The sequence below is a fragment of the Haliaeetus albicilla genome, chromosome 12, assembly GCF_947461875.1.
Source record: "Haliaeetus albicilla chromosome 12, bHalAlb1.1, whole genome shotgun sequence".
NCBI classification, from domain to species: Eukaryota; Metazoa; Chordata; class Aves; order Accipitriformes; family Accipitridae; genus Haliaeetus; species Haliaeetus albicilla.
In genome coordinates this window covers 17,146,227-17,170,215 of record NC_091494.1, presented here as the reverse complement: position 1 = coordinate 17,170,215, position 23,989 = coordinate 17,146,227, and the positions used below count along the sequence as shown (strand labels likewise).

At 44.8% G+C, this 23,989-nt stretch overlaps 3 protein-coding genes across 6 annotated transcripts in view; 1 reads left to right on the top strand and 2 right to left on the bottom strand.

The window, feature by feature from the left end:
* The window catches only part of SPPL2A (signal peptide peptidase like 2A), a 30,527-nt gene extending 26,639 nt beyond the window's left edge, over nucleotides 1–3,888 (bottom strand). For all 4 annotated transcript variants that reach the window (XM_069798328.1, XM_069798327.1, XM_069798331.1 and 1 more), the window contains exon 1: nucleotides 3,705–3,888. In XM_069798328.1, the coding sequence (XP_069654429.1) occupies nucleotides 3,705–3,761 (57 nt within the window). In that variant the 5' untranslated portion in view covers nucleotides 3,762–3,888. The remainder of the gene's footprint in view (nucleotides 1–3,704) is intronic.
* Nucleotides 3,889–10,950: 7,062 nt separating this feature from the next.
* On the bottom strand, nucleotides 10,951–17,829 carry LOC104316976 (CDC42 small effector protein 2-B). Its single transcript, XM_009917610.2, has 4 exons — nucleotides 17,227–17,829; nucleotides 15,451–15,664; nucleotides 14,928–15,029; nucleotides 10,951–14,382 (listed from the first exon to the last, which is right to left on the bottom strand). The coding sequence occupies exons 2-4, from the start codon at nucleotides 15,502–15,504 to the stop codon at nucleotides 14,308–14,310; spliced, it is 231 nt and encodes a 76-aa protein (XP_009915912.1). The 5' UTR covers nucleotides 15,505–15,664; nucleotides 17,227–17,829; the 3' UTR covers nucleotides 10,951–14,307.
* A 2,903-nt stretch (nucleotides 17,830–20,732) lies between these two features.
* Nucleotides 20,733–23,862, top strand: LOC104312001 (nicotinamide riboside kinase 2). Its single transcript, XM_069798318.1, has 8 exons — nucleotides 20,733–21,049; nucleotides 21,299–21,389; nucleotides 21,815–21,860; nucleotides 22,005–22,191; nucleotides 22,424–22,495; nucleotides 23,164–23,270; nucleotides 23,491–23,582; nucleotides 23,691–23,862. The coding sequence occupies exons 1-8, from the start codon at nucleotides 21,024–21,026 to the stop codon at nucleotides 23,694–23,696; spliced, it is 627 nt and encodes a 208-aa protein (XP_069654419.1). The 5' UTR covers nucleotides 20,733–21,023; the 3' UTR covers nucleotides 23,697–23,862.
* Nucleotides 23,863–23,989: the final 127 nt, after the last annotated feature.

Genomic DNA, 23,989 nt, shown 5'->3' with positions numbered 1-23,989 from the left:
AGTTGTTTCATGATTTATGATCAGCACAAAAGTTATCAAGCTTCCCTCTTAAGCGCAGTCACCTAAAAGTACAAACTAATGGCAAATTAAAAGCAATAAGGACTTCCAAAAGGTGCAAAACCCCGATGTTTCCATCCATTAAAAGCTCTTTCTGCTTCACAAAGTAGAATAGTAAGTGTTTTCTGGGTTCCAGGAAATCACGTGTTAATGCTACACAAGTGTAAGTCTACCTAGAAGGAGTGACTGCTTGCTTATTTGATACGCAGGTTTTGTTTGGCAAGCTTCCCTTCTCTGGGGATGAATCAGGGAACACAATTCTTTCTCGTGAGGTGGGGGGAGGGAGGACCAGAGCATGACGTTTACCCTCACGTATTCACTGCTGAGCTCTAAAGACAGCATTTAGAAGTCAAAAATGAAGAGAAACACTACATGCTACACCTCACTTGGAACACCCCCACTGAAATCCTGTTGCATCCACCTGAACTTTTATTATTTTCCAATTGCTTCAGTATCCTTCTTTCACAACAGACAAGGGCTGCCAGTTTGGGTACGTGACCTTGCAGTCAGCTGTGCCACTGAAGTGTACAAAACAAATCTTACTCTCAGCATATGTGCAAAGTAAAAATTTCTTACTGAGCACATTTTCAATCTTGTTACTTAAGTAGAAGACTAAGAGTGTGTCCACAAAACTGCTCATGAAAAGATTCACCTGCTTCCATAGGCTGCCTTGCTCCAGCATAAAAATGTTCCCATGCGGAGAAGAGGCGTGACAGCTGTCCCTACCTAAAGGGGCATCATCTCCTGCTTTCACTTCAGGTTCAAACAATTGCCAATGGCCTCTCACCTTCAAACAAATTTCTTCCTATTTTTGACAGATGATTCCCTCATTATATTTCCTCCCTTTACCACCTTTAAACTTTAATTGTATAATTCTTTATCTTTGACAGAGAAGACAACGTCTCCTAATCCTTATTTTTCCTAACACATCCCTGTCACTGCAGGGATATAACCTTGGGCTGACTGTTAAGCTTTGGAGTACACCAGTAACCCCACCACCTAGAATACTGGAAGTTATATGAACCAGTGGACACAGAGACCAAACCAAGCCTATATTTACAATACCCATCACAGTTAGCATCTAGATAAGACACAGAAGAAACACAAAGCTACAGAACAGCGAGAAGGTATTTTGTACGTAGCAAGTAACAACATAAACCTCACAGAAACCTAAAAAGGTAGGGAAAAAAATAGCCATGAACATAACAAGCATTGTTTCGTAGTTCTGCCAGCATCCCTGTGACACACACGCAAACCGTCCCTCCCTCCGGACACTGCGACCCAGGGGAACCAGTGCGTGTGCCCAGAGAGCAGCAGTGGTCCTTCCCTGAAAACCTAGCACCTTCCCGAGAGCTAACTCCCCACGCTGTTAGTCTCAGGATACTGTTCTTGAGGCTGAATGGCCTGGTCTAAAACTCACCACTACTACACCTGCATTTGTAGAGCAAAGGAGGAGGCAGGACACAGGGCCTGAAGTCTTACAGGAGGGCAGGAGAAGCCCCTTCCCCTGTCAGCAGCAGCAAACCACTGGGTTAAGGAGCAAAGCTACTCTTCAGAAAACCCCAACACAACTAACGACAGCTACATGGGACTCACAAACAGTGAGGGAGTACTTCGTAGCTACTTCACCCAAAAAAATTCTCAAGGCATTAACAAACTGCGCTGTGCACCTGCTGTTGAGCATATCCGGTGGTGACTTCCTACACAGGAAAGTACTCTGCATCCTGCCTTACCAAAACAAGGTAAAAATTATGTTAAAAACAAGCAAACAAACAAGAAAACCCCAACAACAAAACGACTTAGTGGAATGCAGATATGCCCTTCACACTGCTTCAGAAGATCACAGAGGTTTCTGGCTTCCCCATTTCACTACTTGTATTGGGTTTGTGTGGCAAGGTTTTGGTAGCGGCAGGGGAGTTACAGGGGTGGCTTCTGTGAGAAGCTGCTAGAAGCTTCCCCTATGTCCCATGGAGCCAGTACCAGCTGGCTCCAAGACAGACTCACCACTAGCCAAGGCCAAGCCCATCAGCAATAGTTGTAGCGCCTCTGTGATAACATATTTAAGAAGGGAAAAAAGTTGCAGTGGGCACAGAAACTTCAGCTGGAGAGATGAGTGAGAACACGTAAGAGAAACAACCCTGCAGACACCAAGGTCAGTGAAGGAGGAGGAGGAGATGCTCCAGGCGCTGGAGCAGAGATTCCCCTGCAGCCTGTGGTGAAGACCATGGTGAGGCAGGCTGTCCCCCTGCAGTCCAGGGAGGTCCACAGCGGAGCAGATATCCACCTGCAGCCCATGGAGGACCCCACACAGTAGCAGGTGGATGCCCAAAGGAGGCTGTGACCCCGAAGGAAGCCCACATTGGAGCAGGCTCCCGGCAGGACCTGTGCACCCCTGGAGAGAGAAGCCCACACTGGAGCAGGTTTGCTGGCAGGACTTGTGACCCTGCAGGGGACCCATGCTGGAGCAGTGTGCTTCTGAAGGACTGCATGCCATGAAAGGGACCCATGCTGGAGCAGTTCATGAAGAACTGCAGCCCGTGGGAAGGACTCACGTTGGAGAAGTTCGTGGAGGACTGTCTCCCGTGGGAGGGACCCCACACCGGAGCAGGGGAAGAGTGTGAGGAGTCCTCCCCCTGAGGAGGATGAAGCAGCAAAGACAATGTGTGATGAACTGATCGTAACCCCCACTCCCCATCCTCCTGCGCCACTGGCAGGGGATAGGTAGAGAATTCAGGAGTGAAGCTGTGCCTGGGAAGAAGTGGGGGGAGGTTTTTTAAAGCTTTGGTTTTATTTCTCATTACCCTGCTCTGGTTGATTGGCAATAAATTAAGTCGAGTCTGTTTTGCCTGTGACAGTAATCTGTTGAGTGATCTCTTCCCATCCTTATCTCGATCCATGAGCCCTTTGTTTTATTTTCTCTCCCCTGTCCAGCTGAGGAGGGGAGTGATAGAGCAGCTTTGGTGGGCACCTGGCCCCCAGGCAGGGGCAACCCACCACACTACTCTATTAGGCAGAAAGCAATCTACCAGATTTCCACAGCAATATACACCTGTGCGCAGAGAGAAGCTGCAAAGATGTCCCACACAGGAACCAAAATGGCACTTAAGATGAACATGCCAAAAGCCAACACCTACGCGCACCGCGAGCTTCCCCCCTTCCCCAGCACCCTAATTTAAATACCTCTACAAACAACATCAGCGTTTATCTACACAGGCACCCCGGAGACTTGTTATCCAAACCCACCGACGCGTGACCGGAGCCCGGGTACGGCCTGTGCTCCCCGGGCACGGGGGAGAGAGTAGGGACTTGGGGGGGGGGGGGACACCGAGGGTCCTCACCCAAGGCAGGCCCGAAACCGCCCCGGAGGCGTTTGGCGGCGGGGGCACGCACCAGTCCGGCCGGAGGAGGCGAGAGCTACGCGGACCGGACCCTGCCCGCGGCGGTCGGGGTCCTTCGGGGAACGGTGGAACCGGGGGATAAGGAGAACAGAGGAAACCCCTCGGCCGAGCAGAGGAGGGGGAGCGGCGGGCGGCCCCACCGCCACCCCGCACTCGCCCGGCCCGCCACAAGCGGCGCGGCGCGGCCCAGGCCCGCCCGGGAGCCGGGCCCCGGCGCCTCGGGCAGCGCAGCGCAGCGCAGCCCCTTACCGGCGGGAGCAGCAGGCCCCACAGCGCGGCCCACAGCAGCCCGGCGGCCCTCATCATCGTCTTCCGCCGCCGCCCGCTGCTCGGGGAAGGGCCTGGGCTGGGCTCGGGCTCCCCACGCCCGCCACCGAGCCTTCCGCTGCCGCCGGCTCCCGGACAGCCGACGCTTCCTCTTCCGCCCGCCCGCCCGCCCGCGGCCGACGGGGGCGGCCCCCGGGCAGCCGCGGCCCGCCCTTCGCCTCGGCCGCGGGGGCGCCCGGCCCCGGCCGCAGGGCGGCGCTCCCGGCGGGGCGGGGCCGCGGGGACGAGCCGGCCGCCCCGGGACCGCCAGGCCGCGCCCGGGCGGAGCGGTCTGTGGCGGCCCACGCGTGTAGCCTGCTGCCGGCCGGGCTGACCCCGCCTCTCTTCGTGCCCTGTGGTTCTCCGGGTGGTCAACAGCCGTCAGCCTGGGGGGGGGGGGGTGTCCACCTAGCAGCTCCACGAGGCGCGGGTTTTCGGTGCTTAAATGCTACCCGAAACCCTTCACAGCCATTACGAGGGAATGGAAAGGGTCGGGTTTGCCCCACGTCTCCCGAGACAAAGAGCAACAGGTGCGGGAAACAGCAAAACATGACCTGGGACAAAAGGCCGAGGGAGTTGCGTTGTTGGCGGTTACCAAAAAAAAAAAAAAATCACTTCAGGGATGTGGTCCAGGCTCTGAGAGCGCTGGAAGGGCTGGGGTGCGCCCGCTGTGAGAGCCAGCAGTGACTTGCAGGAAGGAGATAAACGAAGCGGCTCCGTGATTTACCAGCTACGTTGTGCAACATCTTTCGCCAGAGGTTTCCAAGCAGGCCGGGGCCTGCCTCGGGCCGAGCGCGCACAGGGAAGTAAGCGGAAGAGGCAAAGATAAGAAAAACAATTGTAGAATAGAGGAGATGTGGCCATGAGCGAGATGGCGGAGGCATGAGGGAAGAGCTGAGCTGCGGTCCAGCGTTAGTAAATCCAAGCCTTAAGTGGGTAACCCGCTTGCTTGAGTTGCTCACGAACTAAGTGGCCATTAGTTATTACTACTGAGGAAGGACGTTCCTGCACGCGTGGTTTTCCCTCTGTGTGAATTTAAGGACAAAGCCGTGTAAAACATCTACAGTGAACATTCCCCGCTGCGTTGTGGTGAATTTTCAGTAAGCTGTTATGTTGCTGTGAAAATCTGAATAACATCTACATACCTGTAAATAAGTAGTGTTTTGATCAATACACATATTTTTATGATAACAGGCAAGCTTTTTTTTTCCCCAGTGACAATCTGCAATTCATCTTTATATCAGCAACAGAACAGGCTTATGCATCTTGTAGACTTGCTAGGCTGCAAAAGCGTGTCTAACAATTCAATGTGCTTAAACAGTGAAAGAAAATGGCACACCATGACACAGCTAATAATTCATATTCCATGCAGAACTGGTATTTAAAAAAAAGGGCTAGTACATTGTCCATCTGTGTGTTTATTTTGGTGCTGTTGTCAGAGTAACCATGACACTTTACGCCGACTACTCTCTCTTCTTCTGAATCTAACAAGATCTGGATGACAGATTACTTCAATAAATCTGCCAATTCTATGATCTGTAAAGAGCTAAGTGTATGTACATGACAGTGTATTTTGGGCATGGAAGAAGTGTTTTATTTGAATTGCAAATGCGTAGCTGCTCACCGGATCAGATTCCCTACCAAATACTAACCCCTCTCCTTGTGTTTCCCAGGAAAGCACAGCAGTTTTTATTCTGTCTGCAGCTGGAAAAAAAACGGGTCGAGGAGAAATACTAGGAGTATAATTTCCTTTAAATAAAAGGAAATTGCTCTCCCAAAAAGTGTGTGTTTGGTCTGATCTCCCCTGCCTTGATGCATGTTTAAAGGTATTATGTAAATGTCTTTTACGTTAAACACATTCCCTGCAGCCCAGCAGGACTGTGCAGGTTAGAAATACCTGCGTTGAGGAGCCCTAACATTAGCTCAGAACGTGGGCATCTCACATTCAGGACATCAATAACAACTTCTTAGGTAACCTTTATTAGCAACTTTAGTCCCTAATTTTTACCATTAGCTTTAATGTGTAACCAAAACTAAAACCAGATGATCTAGTCTCAAATTTCAACACGATGAGAAAAACTAGATTTTATTCATATATGTTATTTCCAGTCCCAGGCAGAAGAAAACTAGGTTATAAAGGCCTTCAGAGCCTGAAGAATGACTTCAAAGCCTAAAGGATCCTCCTTTTTTTTTTTTTTCCAGTTTGAAACCTGAAATTCCTTATTTGGAATGAACAATATAGCATCTACCCATAATCAGTGTAAGATACTAAAAATCTACACCATGAATTGCATCCTTTCTATACCACCATAATTACTTCCATCAGAGAAAACAAGAGCAACAACGCTCTCAGAAAAATCTCTTTCCCAGCCAAAATATCAACATAAAATAAAATCTGTAACTCAGGCATTCCTGAAGCATTAAGGAACAGAGATGTTTAATATAGGCTTTGAGCACATTAGTTAGACAGTGGAAACTCAAGCTAAATAGCCATTAGCACAGAAAATAAACTGCTTGAATAATACTATACATATATTGAAATCCTTTTCAAAGGGATAATGAAATTATCCTTTCCTTCTCCCTGCCTGTTTTCCACCACATACACACACTTCTAAACACAAATGATTTGACTCACAAGGAAAGACATCCAAAACATCTTCTATTCCAAGGCCGTTCTCCTGACTCTCCCATTGCGTTAAGTGCTACTTCGTTTTTTTCATATTTATCAGCCTCTTGGCTTTTGAGTAAACTTATCCCAACCAATCTGCCTCTTTCTGTTCCTTTCCCTATAACTCCTTATGCAATTAAGTTTGCTCTTCCATTAGCTTAACTTTGAATTACTGTCTAATTCTGTTAATTTTGCATAAAATACCACAAACAGAAAATAGTTGCCTTGTCAGGTAGGCAGATTTGGAAGGGTGACTATCAGCATTAGGTATTTAAGAGAAAATATATTGCACAATTTTTAAAAGACTAAGATTGTAAAAGGGACTAGACTCTGCTCACTAAATGGTTATGTCATACAAAAACCAGTAAAGAGGCGATTTGCGGTTGGTTAATCAATATACAAGCTTCAAAGGAAAGAAGGAATTTTTAATATGTTGTATTAATTTCTAAGAACTAAGAGAGAACGCTGACCCAAATACTGAATGTAAATATATTTCTAAGAAATTTAGTGGGCAGTAGAGTAACAGGGCAGAATAAAGCAGGTGACAAGGAAAAGGAAGTGGCTTAACCAAAGAAAATTTTACCCTGTCCTATAAACTGTCTCTTTCAGTGCTTCCTATTTTCACAGCTTTTTGGCTGGAGCCTGGAACAAGACAGCAAGATAACACTGTGAAACCTCTTGATTAAAGTGACACGGGGAACATTGTTACTGAAAACTGCCATCTCTGTGAGACATACACTCATGGCAAAGGTGAGGACATGTACAACAGGCTGATGGGACCTCTATCTCCTGGCAAGAAAATGATCTAAAACATAGAAGGACTGGTATTTAAGAATCATTTATTAATACAAACACACGTCTAGCAACTTTTCCCCATGTACCAACAGCCTTATCTGAACACCAGTAAACACCATTCTATGCAAGCAAGAGATACCCTAGTTCACTGGATGTTACGCAGCAGAGAGAATAACCATTTCAAATGCATTTTCAAAGGTGATGTTAAAAGCCTTCCTTGTATGCCATTATGCAGCAAGGTCACATTAGCATGCATTAATGAAGGACCGTAAGCCTTACATTTGAATTATATTTTCAAGCTTGTATCACACCCTCAGAGGTATTGAGTCAGGTTTTAATATTTCCTGGTGGTAGAGACTACAAGGGTAAATGTGAGTAACTGCATTTAAAAGCATATTACTTTCACCATTAATATGCAGCTTCAGCTCATGTTGAGACTGGACTTTCAAACTTACATATATTTCATCAATTTTTTAAAAATAGATTTCTGTCTAGAATAAGTGCCATTGTTTTGCCAGATATACAAACCCTTAATTTCGGACAGCTCACTGTGAAGAGATTAATTAGTGGTTATCAGTATAGTCTTCGTACACTTTTAGACTCAGCTCAGTAGGTTGTATAAAATGTACATGTCTTTCTTAAGCACGAGCAACATCAGATGCATGTAAATACACTATTATATAAAAAAAGAAAAATTCTGCAACCAAACACTTTTTCTAGCTCTTTGATGAAGAATCTGAAATTAGTCAGCCACTTGTACAGGCCAATGTCAGCTTTAAAAGCACACCAAATTCTCTCAGTAGTTTAAATGTAGATTTTAAGTCCTTTTTTTTTTAACTTCCAGTAAGCCAGAGCAATCATACTAATTTCACTTTAAAAGAACGGATTATTTCCTTCCACATTACTTAAGATGAAGGTCTAAATATATACATATATATTAAAACATTAAAAGACATAATTCTTTTTTTTTGCCTCTGAATTAGGGTGTGCCCTTAGTAATAACCACCTTGATTTTGTTCAGTTAGGATTTATATGCAAATATCAGAAGAAACTTAAAATTTGTTATAAAGAGAATATTCTTCCCATTTACATTGTTTTCATTAAAAAAAAAAGTCCACTGAGTAGTTTCAATACAGCTTTGTGGCCTTGATTTCTTGAGTAATTTACTGTAGACATCTCAACAGACACCTCAAAGTTGTTGTCCATCTGTTACTACTCTTTTCTAAATGAGATTAAAACTAGGTTAAGAGAACTTCCTCCCATTTGAACGATGTTTTTGGCTAACATTTTAGGATTTTGGTCACGCTAATGGGATGCACAGAAACAGGATGTATGGAACAAGTGACAGCCACGGTGTTCAGTAGCCATACTGCAACGCTTGGTAAGCCAGTTAGGGCTGGGTTTAGGTGATGCAGAGGCCAAAGCATACCACGCCATGGGTGCCCTTGTACCCCCCCTCTCCCTGAAAGGGCAGGTTTTTTATTATTATAACATGAGTTTGCTCATCTATAAATTGCCAGGTGAGGACAGCAGTCCTAGTTCAGTATCAAGCACCTCAAGTTGGGAGCTTTTTTGGCACAAGAACACACACTAGTAATGTTCCTGCCTCCTCAAAGTGCTTTCACTGTTTTCTTTCATGTTTCCTTTATCTACATAGCATTGGGAGAAATCTGGTGCAGCCATGGTGACCTTCTGGCACCTCAGCCTGCAGAGAGTCCAGGAGAACATTGCTCAAACCTCCTCAGGCACAAGGAAGTCTTCATGACCTTTCAGCTCCAACCCATCCATTCTCTCCCAACACCAGGAAGCTGAATATCAGATGGATCTAGTTAATTTCCCTGAAGTTTTAGCAGCACAGTGGACCAAAGGCAAATACCCTTTTACTACTGCTATTTTGTATTAACTCTAAGTTTTGTTTTGTGTTCCATGGAGGTAGCATTGGGTGCAGCAGGCCTCAGCAGTTAGAACATCTGCAACCTCACATTCATCAGGGTGGGGGGAAGCCATCTCATCTTCCAAGCATATATGTGCCATCAGTCTGCAACTGCTGAAACCAAAGCTAGCTTTATCGGTGGCTCCATACTTTCTGAAAACAGCTTTGTAAGCCACCACAGGAAGAGTATTCTACTATCCATTAAAGTTACATTGGCAATCTGTGTCTCAAAGTCCCAGCTTAGTCATGCATTTAAGTGCCCAATTTCCTCCATAAACCAATTATGCACATATTATGAGTATTTTCCAACTGATCTCAACAAAGCTGTCCTGTGCATAGCAGATAACAAAAGTTAATATGCACATGTTCTGCTCCCTGCTCGTTCCTCATAAATATACACCACATGGCCTGTCTATGGCTTCTAAACCCACCTCGCTTGTGTACCTCATTTTTCTGTAGCTCCTGATCGACCCACTGGCCTCTCTGATCACCTTCCCTCGAGTATGAAGAATTAAGCAATAACAAGGAGACTTTATGCATCCACATAGCAAAGCACAAAACTGGCTCAGAGCTGCATGTGGTGGTAAATTTCAGTAACTCCACAGCTTAAGGGTCTATTGAGGAAATGACTGTCTAACAGGCCAGTTCCTAGAGAGGACTTGTTCCATGCAGGACTAGGAAACCTTTTACATATACACTGTAACCACACAAATATCAGCAGGAAAACAACTGATGTAAGCAACTTGGGCCTTGTGTACCAGATGAATTACTGTGTATGGAGAAAGGGCAGTTTTTCTGCAGAAGCCCAAGCACCAGCCACATAGAGCATCTCCTTAAGGTGCACAGGGACTTCTGCTGTAGAGGCAAGCATCCAAAATTTTGCATTTCAAGCATTAACTGCTACTTTGGGTCTAAACTCTGTTGATCCAGCCCCTGTATTAAAGACAGAAAGGTACATAGTAAGACTGGTACTTCAATAGCAAGGAGTTAAAAATGCAAGTCTCCTCTACTTTTTAAAAACTAATAGATAAAAAAGATTTATTCCAAGCAGCCTTGTCTTTAGAAAAACATTCTATTTATGGTTAGTCTTTGTTTTCTGCCCTGAAGCCAATCTGCAATCTAATGAACCAGAATTTTTTTTATTTCAGGACCCCACACCTTTGACATTAACCTTTAGTGTGCGATTCACCTGTCTTGCAGATTTTAGAGTTCAAAGTCTACCTTCAGGAGCTAGAAACTAGAAGCATAACCTAGTAAAGTAGAATACTGCAAGTACTCTTGTTAACTAGTCCTATTGAAGTTTGTTCTCATGAGGAAAGAAGGTACAAATGCTAGGAAGGAAGATCTGGCTTCTACCTCATATTCCCTGACTGCCTAACTTTATCCGAGTGATTTCATAGTACAGTGTCATTACTTGACTAACCAAGTTTGCAGAACCACAAAGTATCTGGAAGCCTTACAGGAACCCACTCACCAGAGATCTTTTTGACACCACTGTAACACAGCAATGTTTTCTTCCGGTAGTTCATCTCGTCTATCTCCACAGTGATTATGAAAGGCAAACAAGATCGTTCTTATCTTCAACTGGTGGGTTTTTTATGGCAGTGTCACAGTGCTGATAGCAAAGTAAATCCAAACACAGTCAGGAGCAGCCATGTAATCATCTTTCAATGGCAGATTTGTTTAGGGTTTTTTTCCCAGCGTTACTGTATTTAGTAACATATAATTAATTTCATAAACATACCTCCATGGAATTTAGCATTGTCAAATTGTGCTTATTCTTGCTGGCACAGTAAGATTAAGGGTATTTATTAATCTTTTAAACATTTGTTGTCTATACAGAAGGGAAGCTACGGAAGCACCCAATAGTCCAACATGGCAAGACCGTACAAAGGACTAGTGCTACATGCCTGGGTTGCAAGTTATCATATTACAGGCTAAATTGGAACATAGCATGACACCACATAATTGTTATGAAAGTGGCTCTACAGGAGGCAAAAAGACATATTAGGTTGTGAAAAAGCCAAATACCTTTTCTATATACTGACTGCAGGTTTATGCAGCATTATGGGACAGTCAGTAAAGCCTAGCAGGGACATCAAGGCATCAAGGGATAAGACAGACAGTATATGAAATAACAGTGACTCCCTGAATTTTTTTTTTTTTTTGAAGGCAGCAAACAGATACAGTGCTGAGACTCTGCCAGACTACATATGAAAGACTTGATCCTGCTCCACTTGCAAGTTATTTTACTTCCTACTACCAAAAACAAAACCAACCCCAAACATAAAACACCATCAAGTCAGAGCAGTAATGTTCCATTACCATGTTGTCTTGATACAAGGTCTTCGCAGCCTACAACATAGATTAAAAAGTTTGATCCTTTGGTCTTTTTTGCTGTATTTTATTCCAGCCAAGCTCAAAAACTACCAAACAAAAAATCCCCCACCAAACAAAAAAACGCCACAATGGAGTAATAGCTTGCATAGAACAGACAGAAAAGACATGATATAAAATTGTTCTCTCTGGTGGAGAAATTTGATTTTTGTGCAATAAAGTCTCAAGACATGCTGACCCATCCACTTAACCAACAGGTTTTCAGTGCAGAGAAAATATCAAGATTTTCCACAATATGAAAAGAGTGCAAGTGCCTAGTTCAACATATTTATTATAACCAATATAGGTTTATACTGAGTTACACGACAGATTACAGCTAGATTTCTAAATATACAACAACAAAAACTCAAGACATGCTTTTATATTTATTTAGATTTTAAAAGTAATGTCACCCTTAAGGCAATAGCAAAATATTTCCTTTTAATTATGTGACACTTTAATATGGTCATATATAATACTGTATGTTCTGATGAAAATAGGTTAGTTTTACACCAGATAGTGCTACTTGGTTTACATAATGAAAACTAGGATTTTTCTATAAATAAAGGTTTAATAACAAAATTGTCTGTTGATTTATTTTTAGAGAGAAGAACTGATGTGATCACCAACTCCTTTATTTCTAGTTATGCATACACCACCAATCTTAAACATACTGAATGGGTCTTCAGGAAATACCAGCTCCTGTTCAGTTTGTTTTCTTACAGTGTTAAGAAAATACAACCCATTTTCTACATGACAGCTGCCCTACCACTATTTTTTCTGGGCAGGTATGGACCAATGAATGCATGAACTCAATTTAATAGCAGATGAATGAGGATCTGTTCTTTAAAACAACTTGGCCACTTTATGCTTCCTCAACAGTATACAGGATTTAGCTTCTTTAAAATCTCTATCTTAACTAGGCTGCTGGAATAAATCTGAAGTTAGAAGACAGAAATATGAAAGACTTAAAAAAGCTAAATGTACATCTAGCTCATGCTAGTTTTAAAATATATTAAAATTTGGCATGCATTGTAATTCAAGAGTAAGGATCTAGCAAGACATGGATATTAGTTTTCTCTTAGGGTTGCAGAACCTTAGGATCAGCTGTTGACTGTTACAGAAAGTAACATTCTCTCTTCCTCTTTGGCCCTCAAAGATGAAATGGGGGTGGTGGTGTGTTGAATGCGTACAGAAACATAGAGCTACCTTTCATGTTTTAAGTTCTCTAGTATACTCACAAAAGGCAGCCTAACAATTCAGCAAAGCCAGCAGTCTAGATTTCGGAAATATCACAAGCCACAAACAGAATCACACAAATTAAAAGATTTTCCAGCTAGATGTTTGTGTTTTTTAAATGGAAAAAAGTTCGTAATGGATCTTATGCCTAGAGCAAGGAGAGAGTTCCACTGAATCCCAGCAGAACTGGTGCTGATATGGCAGCAATTTAAACACTTGTATTTAGTTAACCCCATGACAGCAAGCAGATTTCCTAAGTTTCTGCACTGGTAGTCATTCAGCATTTAGAGCTGGGGAACAGTTGTCAGTGATTGGGTAAAAGAAAACCCTAGCTCCGCTTCAGCAGTTTTATCATATCACTTAATAGAAAGATGAATACGAAGTAATAAACCATAGTTTGGGTAGGGCTAAATATTTATGGCTATTATTTAAATATTTATGAAGTGCTGGAACTCTGCAAGACACTGTTTCTATTTAATATTCTCCTGCAAGTTTTCACAATATTGTTTACATTTTTGTCCTTCACATAGCTGTATCACTTAAACCATACATTTTATTTAAAACATATGCAAGAAAAAATACATTTCATCTAAAAACCGTCTTGAAATTAAGGAGCCACAAGGACAAGCAAGATATCCCTTGAAGTCCCATGTAGTTACTGTTACAGATAGGTAAGAGAGAGGGTGATCTTAGATATGTTTAGTTTAAAATGCAATAGTAGTCATGCAAAATCAACACACAGTTGTGAGCATATTGTAGCACCACTTGAAGTTAACTGGTACATATTATTAGCTCTGTTGTAGTAATACCTGTCAGTCACACTAGTGCATGTATGGAAGGGAGGCAGCCCAGTAATTGGGAGAAATGTCTGTTTTTCTAAGCCTCATTCAAGAGTGTGTATGTTTGCAAAACCTCAATTTTTAGCTACAAAAGCATTATCACAGCAAGGCAGAAGTTTCACTGGGTTTTGCAGACTCAGGTAAATATATTATGTTACACCATCAAAAGACATTAAAAAAACCCAAAAAAACAAAGTACAGCTCAGTAGATTTATGCATTAGGCTGCAAGCCATCTAAAAAACAGGTCCGAAGTTATATTAGAGGTTACAAGATCCTACTTAGCAATTCAGGTTAGCCCACGTAAAAAGTGCAAACCTGTGATATCTTCCAATTAAGTCAACTTCTGCATGTCTTGAGGGGAGAAAAAGACAGAGACCAAAACCCCAGACAATTCATACTGACTTCCAATCCCATCCTACAAGACAACTTTGTGAGGTTTTTGGAACACAGCTAGGAAGCCATCTACGGTGACAAATTACAGTTGCTACTACAACACTACTATGACAGAGCATTTTAAGGATAATTTACAATAACTCCTTCAGAAGCTATTGAGCAAAGAACACCAAAGCTTGCACTGACCTCTTTATAATTCAAGTACTCTCCCTACTCCATGATAAAGAGGCTTTAGAGAATATGAAAGCACAGTCCAGGGGGTCCTCATAAGACAGAGCAGATTTCAGCATCCTCTCAGTTTCCTATATCTCAACAGTTGCAGAAGTGCCGTTTGTGTAGCCACCTTTAGACTTCATGTGGTCCTGAATTGATACAGCCTAGAAAAAAAGTTTATTAGAACATGCATCTTATAAAGTCTAGTTGCCAGAACAATTATTAAAAGCATCAATTTGAAGAGGCAGGTGAGCCATATGTTTACACTGTTGGGTCCCAACAGTAGTAGGGAGAAATAACAGCTAAACCCAGGATTGTTAAGGACTATTTTCAGTCAGTGCATGAGATGGGTCCTGCTATTCAAAATCCACTTATCGTTACATCCTTCACCCTGGCACAGCTTTGACTTCAAGGTGATCTGTTATCTGGACCTAGTATCAAATGTATCCACAGAATCCTTATCCAAAAGGATCTCATCATACGTAAAGATACTGGGGAAATGAGCAGTTCCTGCTGACTATATCTTCCACAGTATCTTATGTTTACAAACCAAAAGAGAGTTCTGTTCTGATGCTATTCTACTGATGGGGGAGGTGGGGGGGGGAAGTCAGATTTTTCTCTCTCTTACAGTTATCTAGTACTTTTTTAGCTACCTGCTCTACACGTTACTGAGTGGAGATTTTTGCTTATCAAAGAGGTGCACACTTACTGATGAATAGTCACTACTCATCTCTCTTGCCCCAATATGCGCAGTGTGTACAAAGTTCATTGGCTCTCCTATCATATTCCGGTCCAGTCTCCGACGCCTCTTCTGTAAGAGAGAAGATACCTTAGGTCTCTATTCAGAGAACATGAGCAACTTTCAGACAGAAACAAGCAGCTGAGATAAGACAGTCAGTACTGACCCCTAATAACTCCTCATGGCAACCAGGCTGAAGTTTCAGACTGTTTGCAATAAGAGAGGGTCAAAGTCACTTTTATTACAGCTCATTGAATTATTGCAAAAACTTTCTTTAATGTTGGAAACTCAAGGCCTGAGAACTGCAAAGTCACATGGCCAAAGTTTCTGGCAAAACACACATAGCTTAAACATAGTTTAACAGGCCTGCTTTTAGCTTTTGCATTACTTAGCCCAAACTAATCAAAACAACATGACAATGGAAGTGTTTTCCACATCACTGAAAGACAAAATTTCAAATCTGACAAAGGATGTCAGTTGTGCATCTACCTACCGGCTGGGGCTGTTCACCATTGCACCAATTAAAACAAACCAGGAACTCAGTCATTCTATTTTTCAGCAGGTAATAAGGTCTTCCTAAGCGTAATTATTTCTCTGGGAGTTAAAGCAATATGAGGACCAATATGCAGTTCCTAAGGTGAGTTTAGGAAGGAATTGCTTGTGCAGATTCACTGGTAAAGATCATAGAAAGCATCTGATGAGTATACCTGCAAAGAGATTATTATTTAAATTTATACTAAAATATATCAAAGTCTTGTAACAGTTATTGAGCAACAGACATTTCGGAAGACTAAAACAAGACTGTAAAATTCTTAAACACACCTGGACTGAAAAGTAGCATCAATTTGAAATCAGTATGTTCATGTCAGAAGTCAGGGTTAAGAACTCTGCACATTTACACCCAGACAGCCAGTAGTATAAGTTCTGGTTTCCTTACAGAAGCGTAATAAAAGAAATGCTAGAATTAAGTTAGGTCTTGTTTAACAGTCTGCGATCTGGTTGTAAGCAGAGCTAGCCAATACTCATGAACTATTTAGTATTTTGAAAGAAAATAGCTTTGAAGCACAACAGATTGAATGCTTAACTTTTACAAACTGGTGCAAAAGAAAGTTTCCTTCTTACATCTGACATAGTTACTCTTCTTAGACATAGAAAAGCTCAAAGGAAAGACTATTCTACAACTCCAGAAAGCCCTTAAAAGAGGAGGAAAAAAAGCTTTGTATACCAGCAACAGAAACCATTCATCAGAGCCTAGAGCTTCCCAGAATGTATAAAACTATTAACATAGCACTCCTGAACTAGAGACACAACCAGGAAACTCACTAACTTTAAGTGCCCTGAAGCTATGATAAAAAACAACTTTTTAGTGGTTACCGCCCCTCCCCCCCCTTTTTTTCTTTTTTATATCTTCCTTTAAATCAAACCCAGGACTATAGAGTAGCCTTTCATATCAACTTTTTCATACATGAAGTTATTAAAACAATATTATAATGTGTTAATTTATAAAAAAAGTTTGTTTTTTTTTTTAAAGCTTACAGCTTAACAGAACTTCCAGCTTCATCAATTCAGTCTTTCTAAGCTTCCACTAAAGTCTTCGCAACCAAACAACATAAGATTCCCCCTTCACAGGCATTTCTTATGTAGTGCCACAATTATGTAATTAGCACATCTATTTCTTTCACCTTTGTGGTTTTCTTACACTTCATCACTTCTCACACTTCAAGCAGATTTTTTAAATTTCTGCCATTTATATTTCAAAGCATTTGTTACATTTGCCTCTTAGCTTTAGGTGGCCTATGTGATACTTATTGCAGAATGTGTCATATATTATTCCATTTTATCCTGGGTAGTTTTAATACAACTCATTATCTGGCTCAATTACCATTTTCACCTCACTTCATCTTCTCACAACGGTCTTTATCACCACTGATACCTTGTCTGAGTGCAGCAAAGAAGGGACAGTGGCCCATGCAACCATAAGAACACGCAGAAGCTGAAGCTTTTGCCTACACTTCACATTAGTTGCAGAATTCGGGGGTTTATTTCATGTTAAGGAGACAGTATCAAAGCTAAGATTTTCTTAAAAATCGTAAAGTGTGTCACTGTACGCTAATAACCTATTTTGAAAGCAGACTGAGATGAGCATCAAATTAGATAGAGAAACACTCCCATCCCAAAATAACGGTCGAACGCCTACCCTCCTCCTGCCGCACCCGCCAGCATTTGGCCATCTACCTCTGTGGGGCTCCACGCGTACCTGGGGTGTTACCTGCTGCTCCCAGGGAGTCCTGACGGGATGGTATGTCCTCATGCAAGCGCTGGCACACAGCCAGCTCCTGTCTTGGCAACTGCAGCGCGTTTACAGTTCATATTCCCGGGTTATAATTAATCCTGATTGCTAAGCAAGAATGCTTCACTGTGATCCCGTACCCTGCGACGGTTCCTTCACTCTGTAAGGGGCTGCAGAATTCTGCTGTGCACTTCGCGCTTACCTACAGGTGTCAGAAAAGCAGAACGGAAACCACAAACAGCACCCTAGTTTGGCGTCAGCTTTGTGCAGCCGTGCAGTTTTCTCAGCACTATCCATACAGCCTGTGGCTCACTTCCACCCCTGCGGCAGCTCTGCAGGTGTCCTCCTGGCACACAGCAGCACTGGACGTCTTCCTGTTGTGTTTTACAACAGAACTCTTCTTTTCCTCTGCGTGAGTCAGAGTATCATCCTCCAGGACAGGAATGTCTGTGCTGGGGCATGGGACACCACCTTCCTCCCACAGACTCAAGGTTTCCACGCTAACTGGAAGAATTTTAAAAACATCTTAATGTGTTCAGGCTCACCCAGAGCTAATAAAAGCCAACAAGAATCCCCAAACTGAGGAGAAAACAACATTTTGTCAGTGTTGGCACGCAGACCAGAATTGGACAATATCCTGTTGTTCTTTCTCTCTATTTTTCACCATAGCAGCAGTATCATCGCGGAGAGAAAGACAAAGGGCCAGGGAAATGGCTAGCACACGCAGACACAGATGTTGAATGCGATGGGCAGGAGGCACAGCCATTCTGGAGTCCGTAGCCTTAAAGCGCCCGAGAGCTTTATGAATGTTTAGATATACTTTACTGAGCATAACATTCAATTTGTTCTACCATTGCCATGTATTAAACAGTATTCAAAATATTCTTGTATTTTACTTACAGAATACCCATTGTATATGAAGTGGAAAATGTTTGCCTGAATCAAAACAAAAGAGTTCTCCCCTTCCATGGACATGAGAGATGCACTATAATCTTGACAAATAACATCCACTAAATGTATCTGTTCTTCAGAATTGGCCTTTAGACTCGAGGTCTGATCATGACAAAGCCTTGACTCTGAGCTATTAGCAAAGGACAGTGAGTGTAAATTTAGCATATAGTTTCACACATCGGGTGCAGGCTACCATCACCCTGCCTCAACCAAGCTGTTAAATTGTGGTAACTTCTGAGTCCAGCCACTGTCATTTTCATTCCAGCTCTATCAGTACTGAGTTGAGGTGAGAGCAGCGTATTTCAGCCTAATTGCCTTTCTAAAAATCACTGTGCTTCTAATTTGTTCATTATCCTTACTGTGCTTGTTTGGTATTTACAGCATGTTAAAATACTGAAACAGTTTTATGTTTACATATTTGAATGGCAAGGTATGGTAAAAAACAGTGGAACTTGAATTTCCAGATCAAAAATTAGTTTTGAGCATGAAAGTTGAACAGTGCATCTTGCTTGGTGAAAGGTGAAGAGTAAAAAAAAAAAAAAAAAAAAAAAGAAATTTACCAAGACTTTGGAAGAACCTTGGAGCCAAACAGCTGAATTCCTGCTGTAGAGTGAGCTTAACTGCTTTAAAGTAGCATCTGATTTTATTAATACATGTACAGATTACAAATTAAGTTTGAGATGTAGTCCTCAAACTACATAATAACACTAATATGTAGTTTGATTATATATTGGCCTTCTACCATCCTGAAGCTTCATAGGAAGCTGAGAATGGGGTTTTACTTGAAACCTCCATTAATCTAGGTGCATTGGTATTGTTAATCTAAGGAATTTGGGTGTTGTCTGAGGAGATGTGAACCTTCTCCATTTAAAAGCTAAGTAGACACACACATTTAAAAAAACCCCACACCCAAAACCCCCCAAACCCACCCCCAGATCCTCTATGGCAGATCAGAAATGAGCTCAGTCACAAAGTGGAAAAAAAAAAAAAAAGCATTTTTAACTAACTGTCCCCCCCCTCAAAAAAGAAGAGCCAAGAGACCAAATTATGTGTTCTGTTTGCAAGTTAAAAATAACTGTGAGAGAAATCAACTGAGATTCGTCTGGAGCCTGACCAGAAGAAAATCAGTGAAACTCACAAAAAGATGAGAAACAAGCTGAATGGTTGGCAACACACCGACCACTGGTATTGTAAACATGCTGAATTGAGTTAGTAGCTTGTAAATGATGGAATTCAACGTTACCAAGAATAAATGCAAACTAGGTAAAAAAAAAAAAAAAAAAGCCACGACCATACACTTTATTTCTTCATAGAAAGGAAAAAAGCCTTAACAAGAAGAGGTAAAGTCCCTCAGGCGTAGCAGATTTTCCAGTCCTGTGGTTTTCTGCAGTTAGCGGGAGTCCAAGCGCTGAGGGACAAACACCATGGCCGAGGAAACACGTGTGCTCCTCCGGTTGAAGGAGTAGGGAACTGCCCTTCATTCGAGACCTGGGGGCTGCAGGAGACAAACCCTCCACACTACGTTTCCCACTCAACTTTCCACGCGCCTATTAGAGCTCCCTAACTTCACGGCCCAAGGACAAATTTCGACCTTGAACGCCGACGATGCTTGCCCGACTGCTGGCGCGTTTCCCGCTGGAGACCTGCAGGGGTCACCCCGCCACAGAGCAAACGGCGCCGCTCGCGGGATTCCTCCCCGCCTTTTCCCACTCCGAGCAGCCCTGCCGTACCGAGTCTCGCCACCCTCCCGCGGCCTTTCCCCGCTCCGCCGCGCCCCTGCGGGCAGCCGCGGGCCGCAGCACGGCGGCGCGGTCGGGCGGGCTGGCCCCGCCGGCGCGGGGAGGTGCTGGGGGCGAGCGCAGCTCTCCTCGCTACCGGAAGCCGGGCCGCTCTGCGGGGCGGAGGGCCTGTCGGAGACGGGCACTAACGGCTCGGCGAGGAGGAGAACCGCCTCAGCGTAACGAGGCTAAGGGCACAGCCCGGCGGGGGGCCGCCCGCCGCCTCACCCCGCCCCAAGCGGAGGGCAGCTCCGCCTGAAGAGGAGCCGCCACAACCGACACCTGCTCCGCCCTCCTCGGGGCGCGGAGCTCCACCTCGCCCGTCCTCAGGCGGAGCCCCCGCTCGGCGGCCCCTCGCTACCACCGCGCAGGAGCCCGGCGGCGCCGAGCCGCCCGCCGAGCCCCCCGGCGGAGCTGTCGCGGCCGTAGCGGGGCCGAGCGCCCGCCCGCTCCCAGCCTCGCGGAGCCTGAGGGGAGCGCGCGGGCCCCGGCGCGGCGCGCCCGCGCCCGCACAGCGCTGCCGCTGCCGTCGCCGGAACCCGCCCCCCTCCGGCGCGCGGCGCCCCTGCCATTGGCGCAGCCGCCCTCCCCCAGCGCGGCGGCCAATGAGCGCCGCCGAGCGGCCGCGCTGTAGCCATCTCGGGCGTGAGTGAACGCGCCCTACCCAATAGCCGTGAGGCGTCCGCGTTGCGCGCGCCCCATTGGCTGCGGCGGCGGTGGCAGCCGCCCAATGGGCGCGCAGGAGCGTGAGGGGAAGCCCCATGCGGCGGGTGCTGGCCTCCCTTTGCGGAGCGCTCTGGTGCGGCGCGGACTAGCTCTGCTGCTGCTCCCTCCTCCTCCGACCATGGCGTTGCCCGGCAGTTGACGTTGGGTTTCTCCCCTTTCTACCTTCTCCTCTTTCTCCAGCCCCTCTCTTCCCCCCTTCCCCGGGTCCCGGCTCAGGCACGTAGGCGGCCGGTACCGGAGACGCCGGGTCCCCATACCCGCCCCCCCTCGCCCCTCAGGAACAGGCCGTAGGAGTCGGGCCGTGCGGCTGCCGGACGCGCCATGAACATCATCATCGGCATCGGCGGGTGAGAGCCACGGGCCGGCCCGGGGGGAGGCGGCTCGGGGGAGGGGGCGCCCGCCGGGCTGCGGGGGGGGGGGGGGGTCCGGGGCCCGTCCGAGGCGCGGCCTGGGCACGCATCTCCCCCCCACCCCCCCGGTGCCGCTGCCGCAGTGGCGCGAGCGCGGAGGACGGGGCGGGGGAGGGGAAGGCGGCAGGGCGCGCGCGCGCACGTGTCCCGCGGCCCTTCCCGACGGCCGGGCCCCTCTCGCCGCAGGGTCACCAACGGGGGCAAGACCACCCTCACCCGCAAGCTGATGCAGGCCCTGCCCAACTGCAGCGTGGTGCACCAGGATGACTTCTTCAAGGTGAGGCGGGCGCCTGCCGGCCCGGCCCGCCGACGGGCGGCGGAGGGCGAGGGGTGACCCCCGCGTGCTTCCGCCCCGCTCTGCGCGGCGGCCGGCCCAGGGCCCGCGGCCTCCCCCTGCCCTCGGCCGCGGCTCCTCTGCAGCGTTGGCTGCGCTGGGCTGGCCGTGCCGCCGGCCCGCGCTGTCGCATGTCCCGATGACTTTCCGTTTTCTCTGGGTGCCGTACGGTGGGAAGATAGAGGAGCAGGCTACTTTATCTTAGCCTCGTTGCTACTGCTTTTTATCGCACGCCAAGAAACCTGGTGGAGGGTTAAGATTCCTCTTTGTAGCTTCAGGGTTCAGATCTTGAATCTTGCTTTGAAATGGGTATCGAGCTTCCCAGCAGGTGTGCTGACCAAGCGGTTTTTTTCTTGTCACTGTTTCAGCCCCAAGATGAAATAGAAGTTGAAGATGGGTTTAAACAGTATGATGGTAAGCCTTTGCTACGCTGTTACCAAAGTGCAACTCAAAAACTTGGATTATTTTGATCCTTTATGTGTGCTTTCTTTTGTACTGACTCTATTACTAGATGATACTTGATTACTGCTTAATGATAGTTGTCTTGATTTGTCTTAGTGATTAGTGCATTAGATATGGAAGCTATGATGAGTACCATAAACGCCTGGATAAAAAACCCAGTCAAATTTGAACGTTCTCATGGGATTAACAACACTCTGGATGTCCCGATCTTACAAGATAAGGAGGGAGGAGACAAAACAATCCACATTCTTATTGTTGAAGGCTTCCTACTTTACACCTACAGGTAACTGAGTGTGACTTCACATATTTTGATTTTTACGTTGTAGGCAAACCTCCAAGGGAATAAAAAGACCTGTTCTAAACCAAGAGTTAGCAGCTAGTATTGACTGCTGGCGAGTTCAGGTGTCACAAGTCTGAAGATAGCTCTAGATACAGGAAATTAATGTAGTTTTACTTTTCCATTTCTTGCTACTAATCAAACAGTCTAGCTGCAACCAAACGTGTATCTTTTTCAGGCCACTGATTGATGTATTCCACCATCGATTTTTTCTTTCCATTCCATATGAAGAGTGTAAAAGGAGAAGAAGGTAAGTTTGTCTTTTGAAGTTCCCTTGCTAGCCCAGTAACGTCTTACTCCGTTCAAGACTTTGCTCCTCTAAAGCTTTTAGATAAGAAAGGATAAACACTAATGTAGCTGTTGTTAGTAGACTGTAGCTTCCTTCACCAAACCAACCCAGAAGCTTCCTGCCAAGCTGTTGTGTATGTGAGACTGATGCTCAGTTTCAGCACAGATCTTTCAATAGACTTTTTCCCCTTCTGATTTTCCAATGATATTGTTCCCAGATCTCAAACTATCCCGGGGTTTTATCTTTGGCTGTATTGTTGTACACGTACACTGTTCTGAACACAAATGAAACATGTTACACTTGAAAAAGTTGCGTTTCCAAGAAATAAGCAGTCAACTGTTTTACCCAAGTTCTGCTAAAGCTTTAAGAGAAGGCTATTTGTCACTGTTAAGATCAGTCCATCTTAGGAATCCTTTCTGCATCTTGAACACTTTGGACCCGCACATCAAATTGCAACTTTTTGGGGGTATCTTTATGCTTGCAGCTTATGCTGAATACTGACTTTTGGTAAACTCAGAAACTGCATTGGAGGCAACAGGCTCAGGCTAGTGTGTAGAGAAACTGAATGAACTGTCATTTCTCTAAACTGTAATTAGGCTACTCTTGAATAACAATGTCTTAATTTATAGTTCAAGGAATTACACTGTACCGGATCCACCTGGATTGTTTGATGGCCACGTTTGGCCTATGTATGTAAAGCACAGGAAGATAATGGAAGATCTTGGAGTTGATGTGGGTAAGTCTTTAATGACAAAAGCACTTCCGAAAGATTGCTTTATGAGAGTGCTTTTCAAACCTGGGATATACATACTGGTTAAGTGCATGAGAGGAGTTGAAGCAGGTGGATGGAGTATATTTCTCTGATACCAGTCAAGTTCGTGCTCTTTAAATTGGAATCTGGCAGGCTTACAGAAACATTCAATTATAGCTCTCTTATTTTACTTTCTTACTTTAAGTGCACTTGAATGGAACAAAATCAAAGGAGGAGCTGTTTAATGATGTGTATGGACAGATCCAGAATAAGATTGAAGAATTACTTGACATGCAGGTACGTGTTCATGCTTAACTGCAACTCAAAGGCAACCCTTTTAAAGGCTATGTTTAACAAGCATGAAGCTGTAACTTGAAATATGTTCCGGTATATCTTTCTGTTTAGAAATAAGCTGCTGCTGGTGATTCTTGTCAGTGAAGATGATTCCTGTTTGCTCTGCGCTGCCTGCCTGACTGCCACTAAAGTTCCAGCTTCTGTGAAGACTCTCAACTCTTATATTTGACTTTGTTCGTATGGTCATAATTAAAAAGCACTTCCCCCTTGTCTGTCATCTTAATTTGTGCTTCAGCCTAGTATGTGGCCTCAGATGATCTCAAGTGTTCTCCCACTCTCCAGTCTATGGGGAATTCTTTTCACTATGTTCTTAACCTGTGAGAGTAAAACACTATAGCAGAACTGAAGCA

What these genes read in the sequence shown, in the direction of transcription:
- LOC104316976 (XM_009917610.2), bottom strand. Translation starts at nt 15,504, where the DNA reads ATGACTGAGTTCCTGGTTTGTTTTAATTGGTGCAATGGTGAACAGCCC. An exon ending in ATGGTGAACAGCCCCAGCCG is followed by an intron (nt 15,030 to 15,450) that starts GTAGGTAGATGC and finishes TCTCTCTTACAG; the next exon opens with AAGAGGCGTCGGAGACTGGA. An exon ending in TGAGTAGTGACTATTCATCA is followed by an intron (nt 14,383 to 14,927) that starts GTAAGTGTGCAC and finishes CTTTTTTTCTAG; the next exon opens with GCTGTATCAATTCAGGACCA.
- LOC104312001 (XM_069798318.1), top strand. Translation starts at nt 21,024, where the DNA reads ATGAACATCATCATCGGCATCGGCGG. An exon ending in TGGGTTTAAACAGTATGATG is followed by an intron (nt 21,861 to 22,004) that starts GTAAGCCTTTGC and finishes GATTTGTCTTAG; the next exon opens with TGATTAGTGCATTAGATATG. An exon ending in TTCCTACTTTACACCTACAG is followed by an intron (nt 22,192 to 22,423) that starts GTAACTGAGTGT and finishes TATCTTTTTCAG; the next exon opens with GCCACTGATTGATGTATTCC.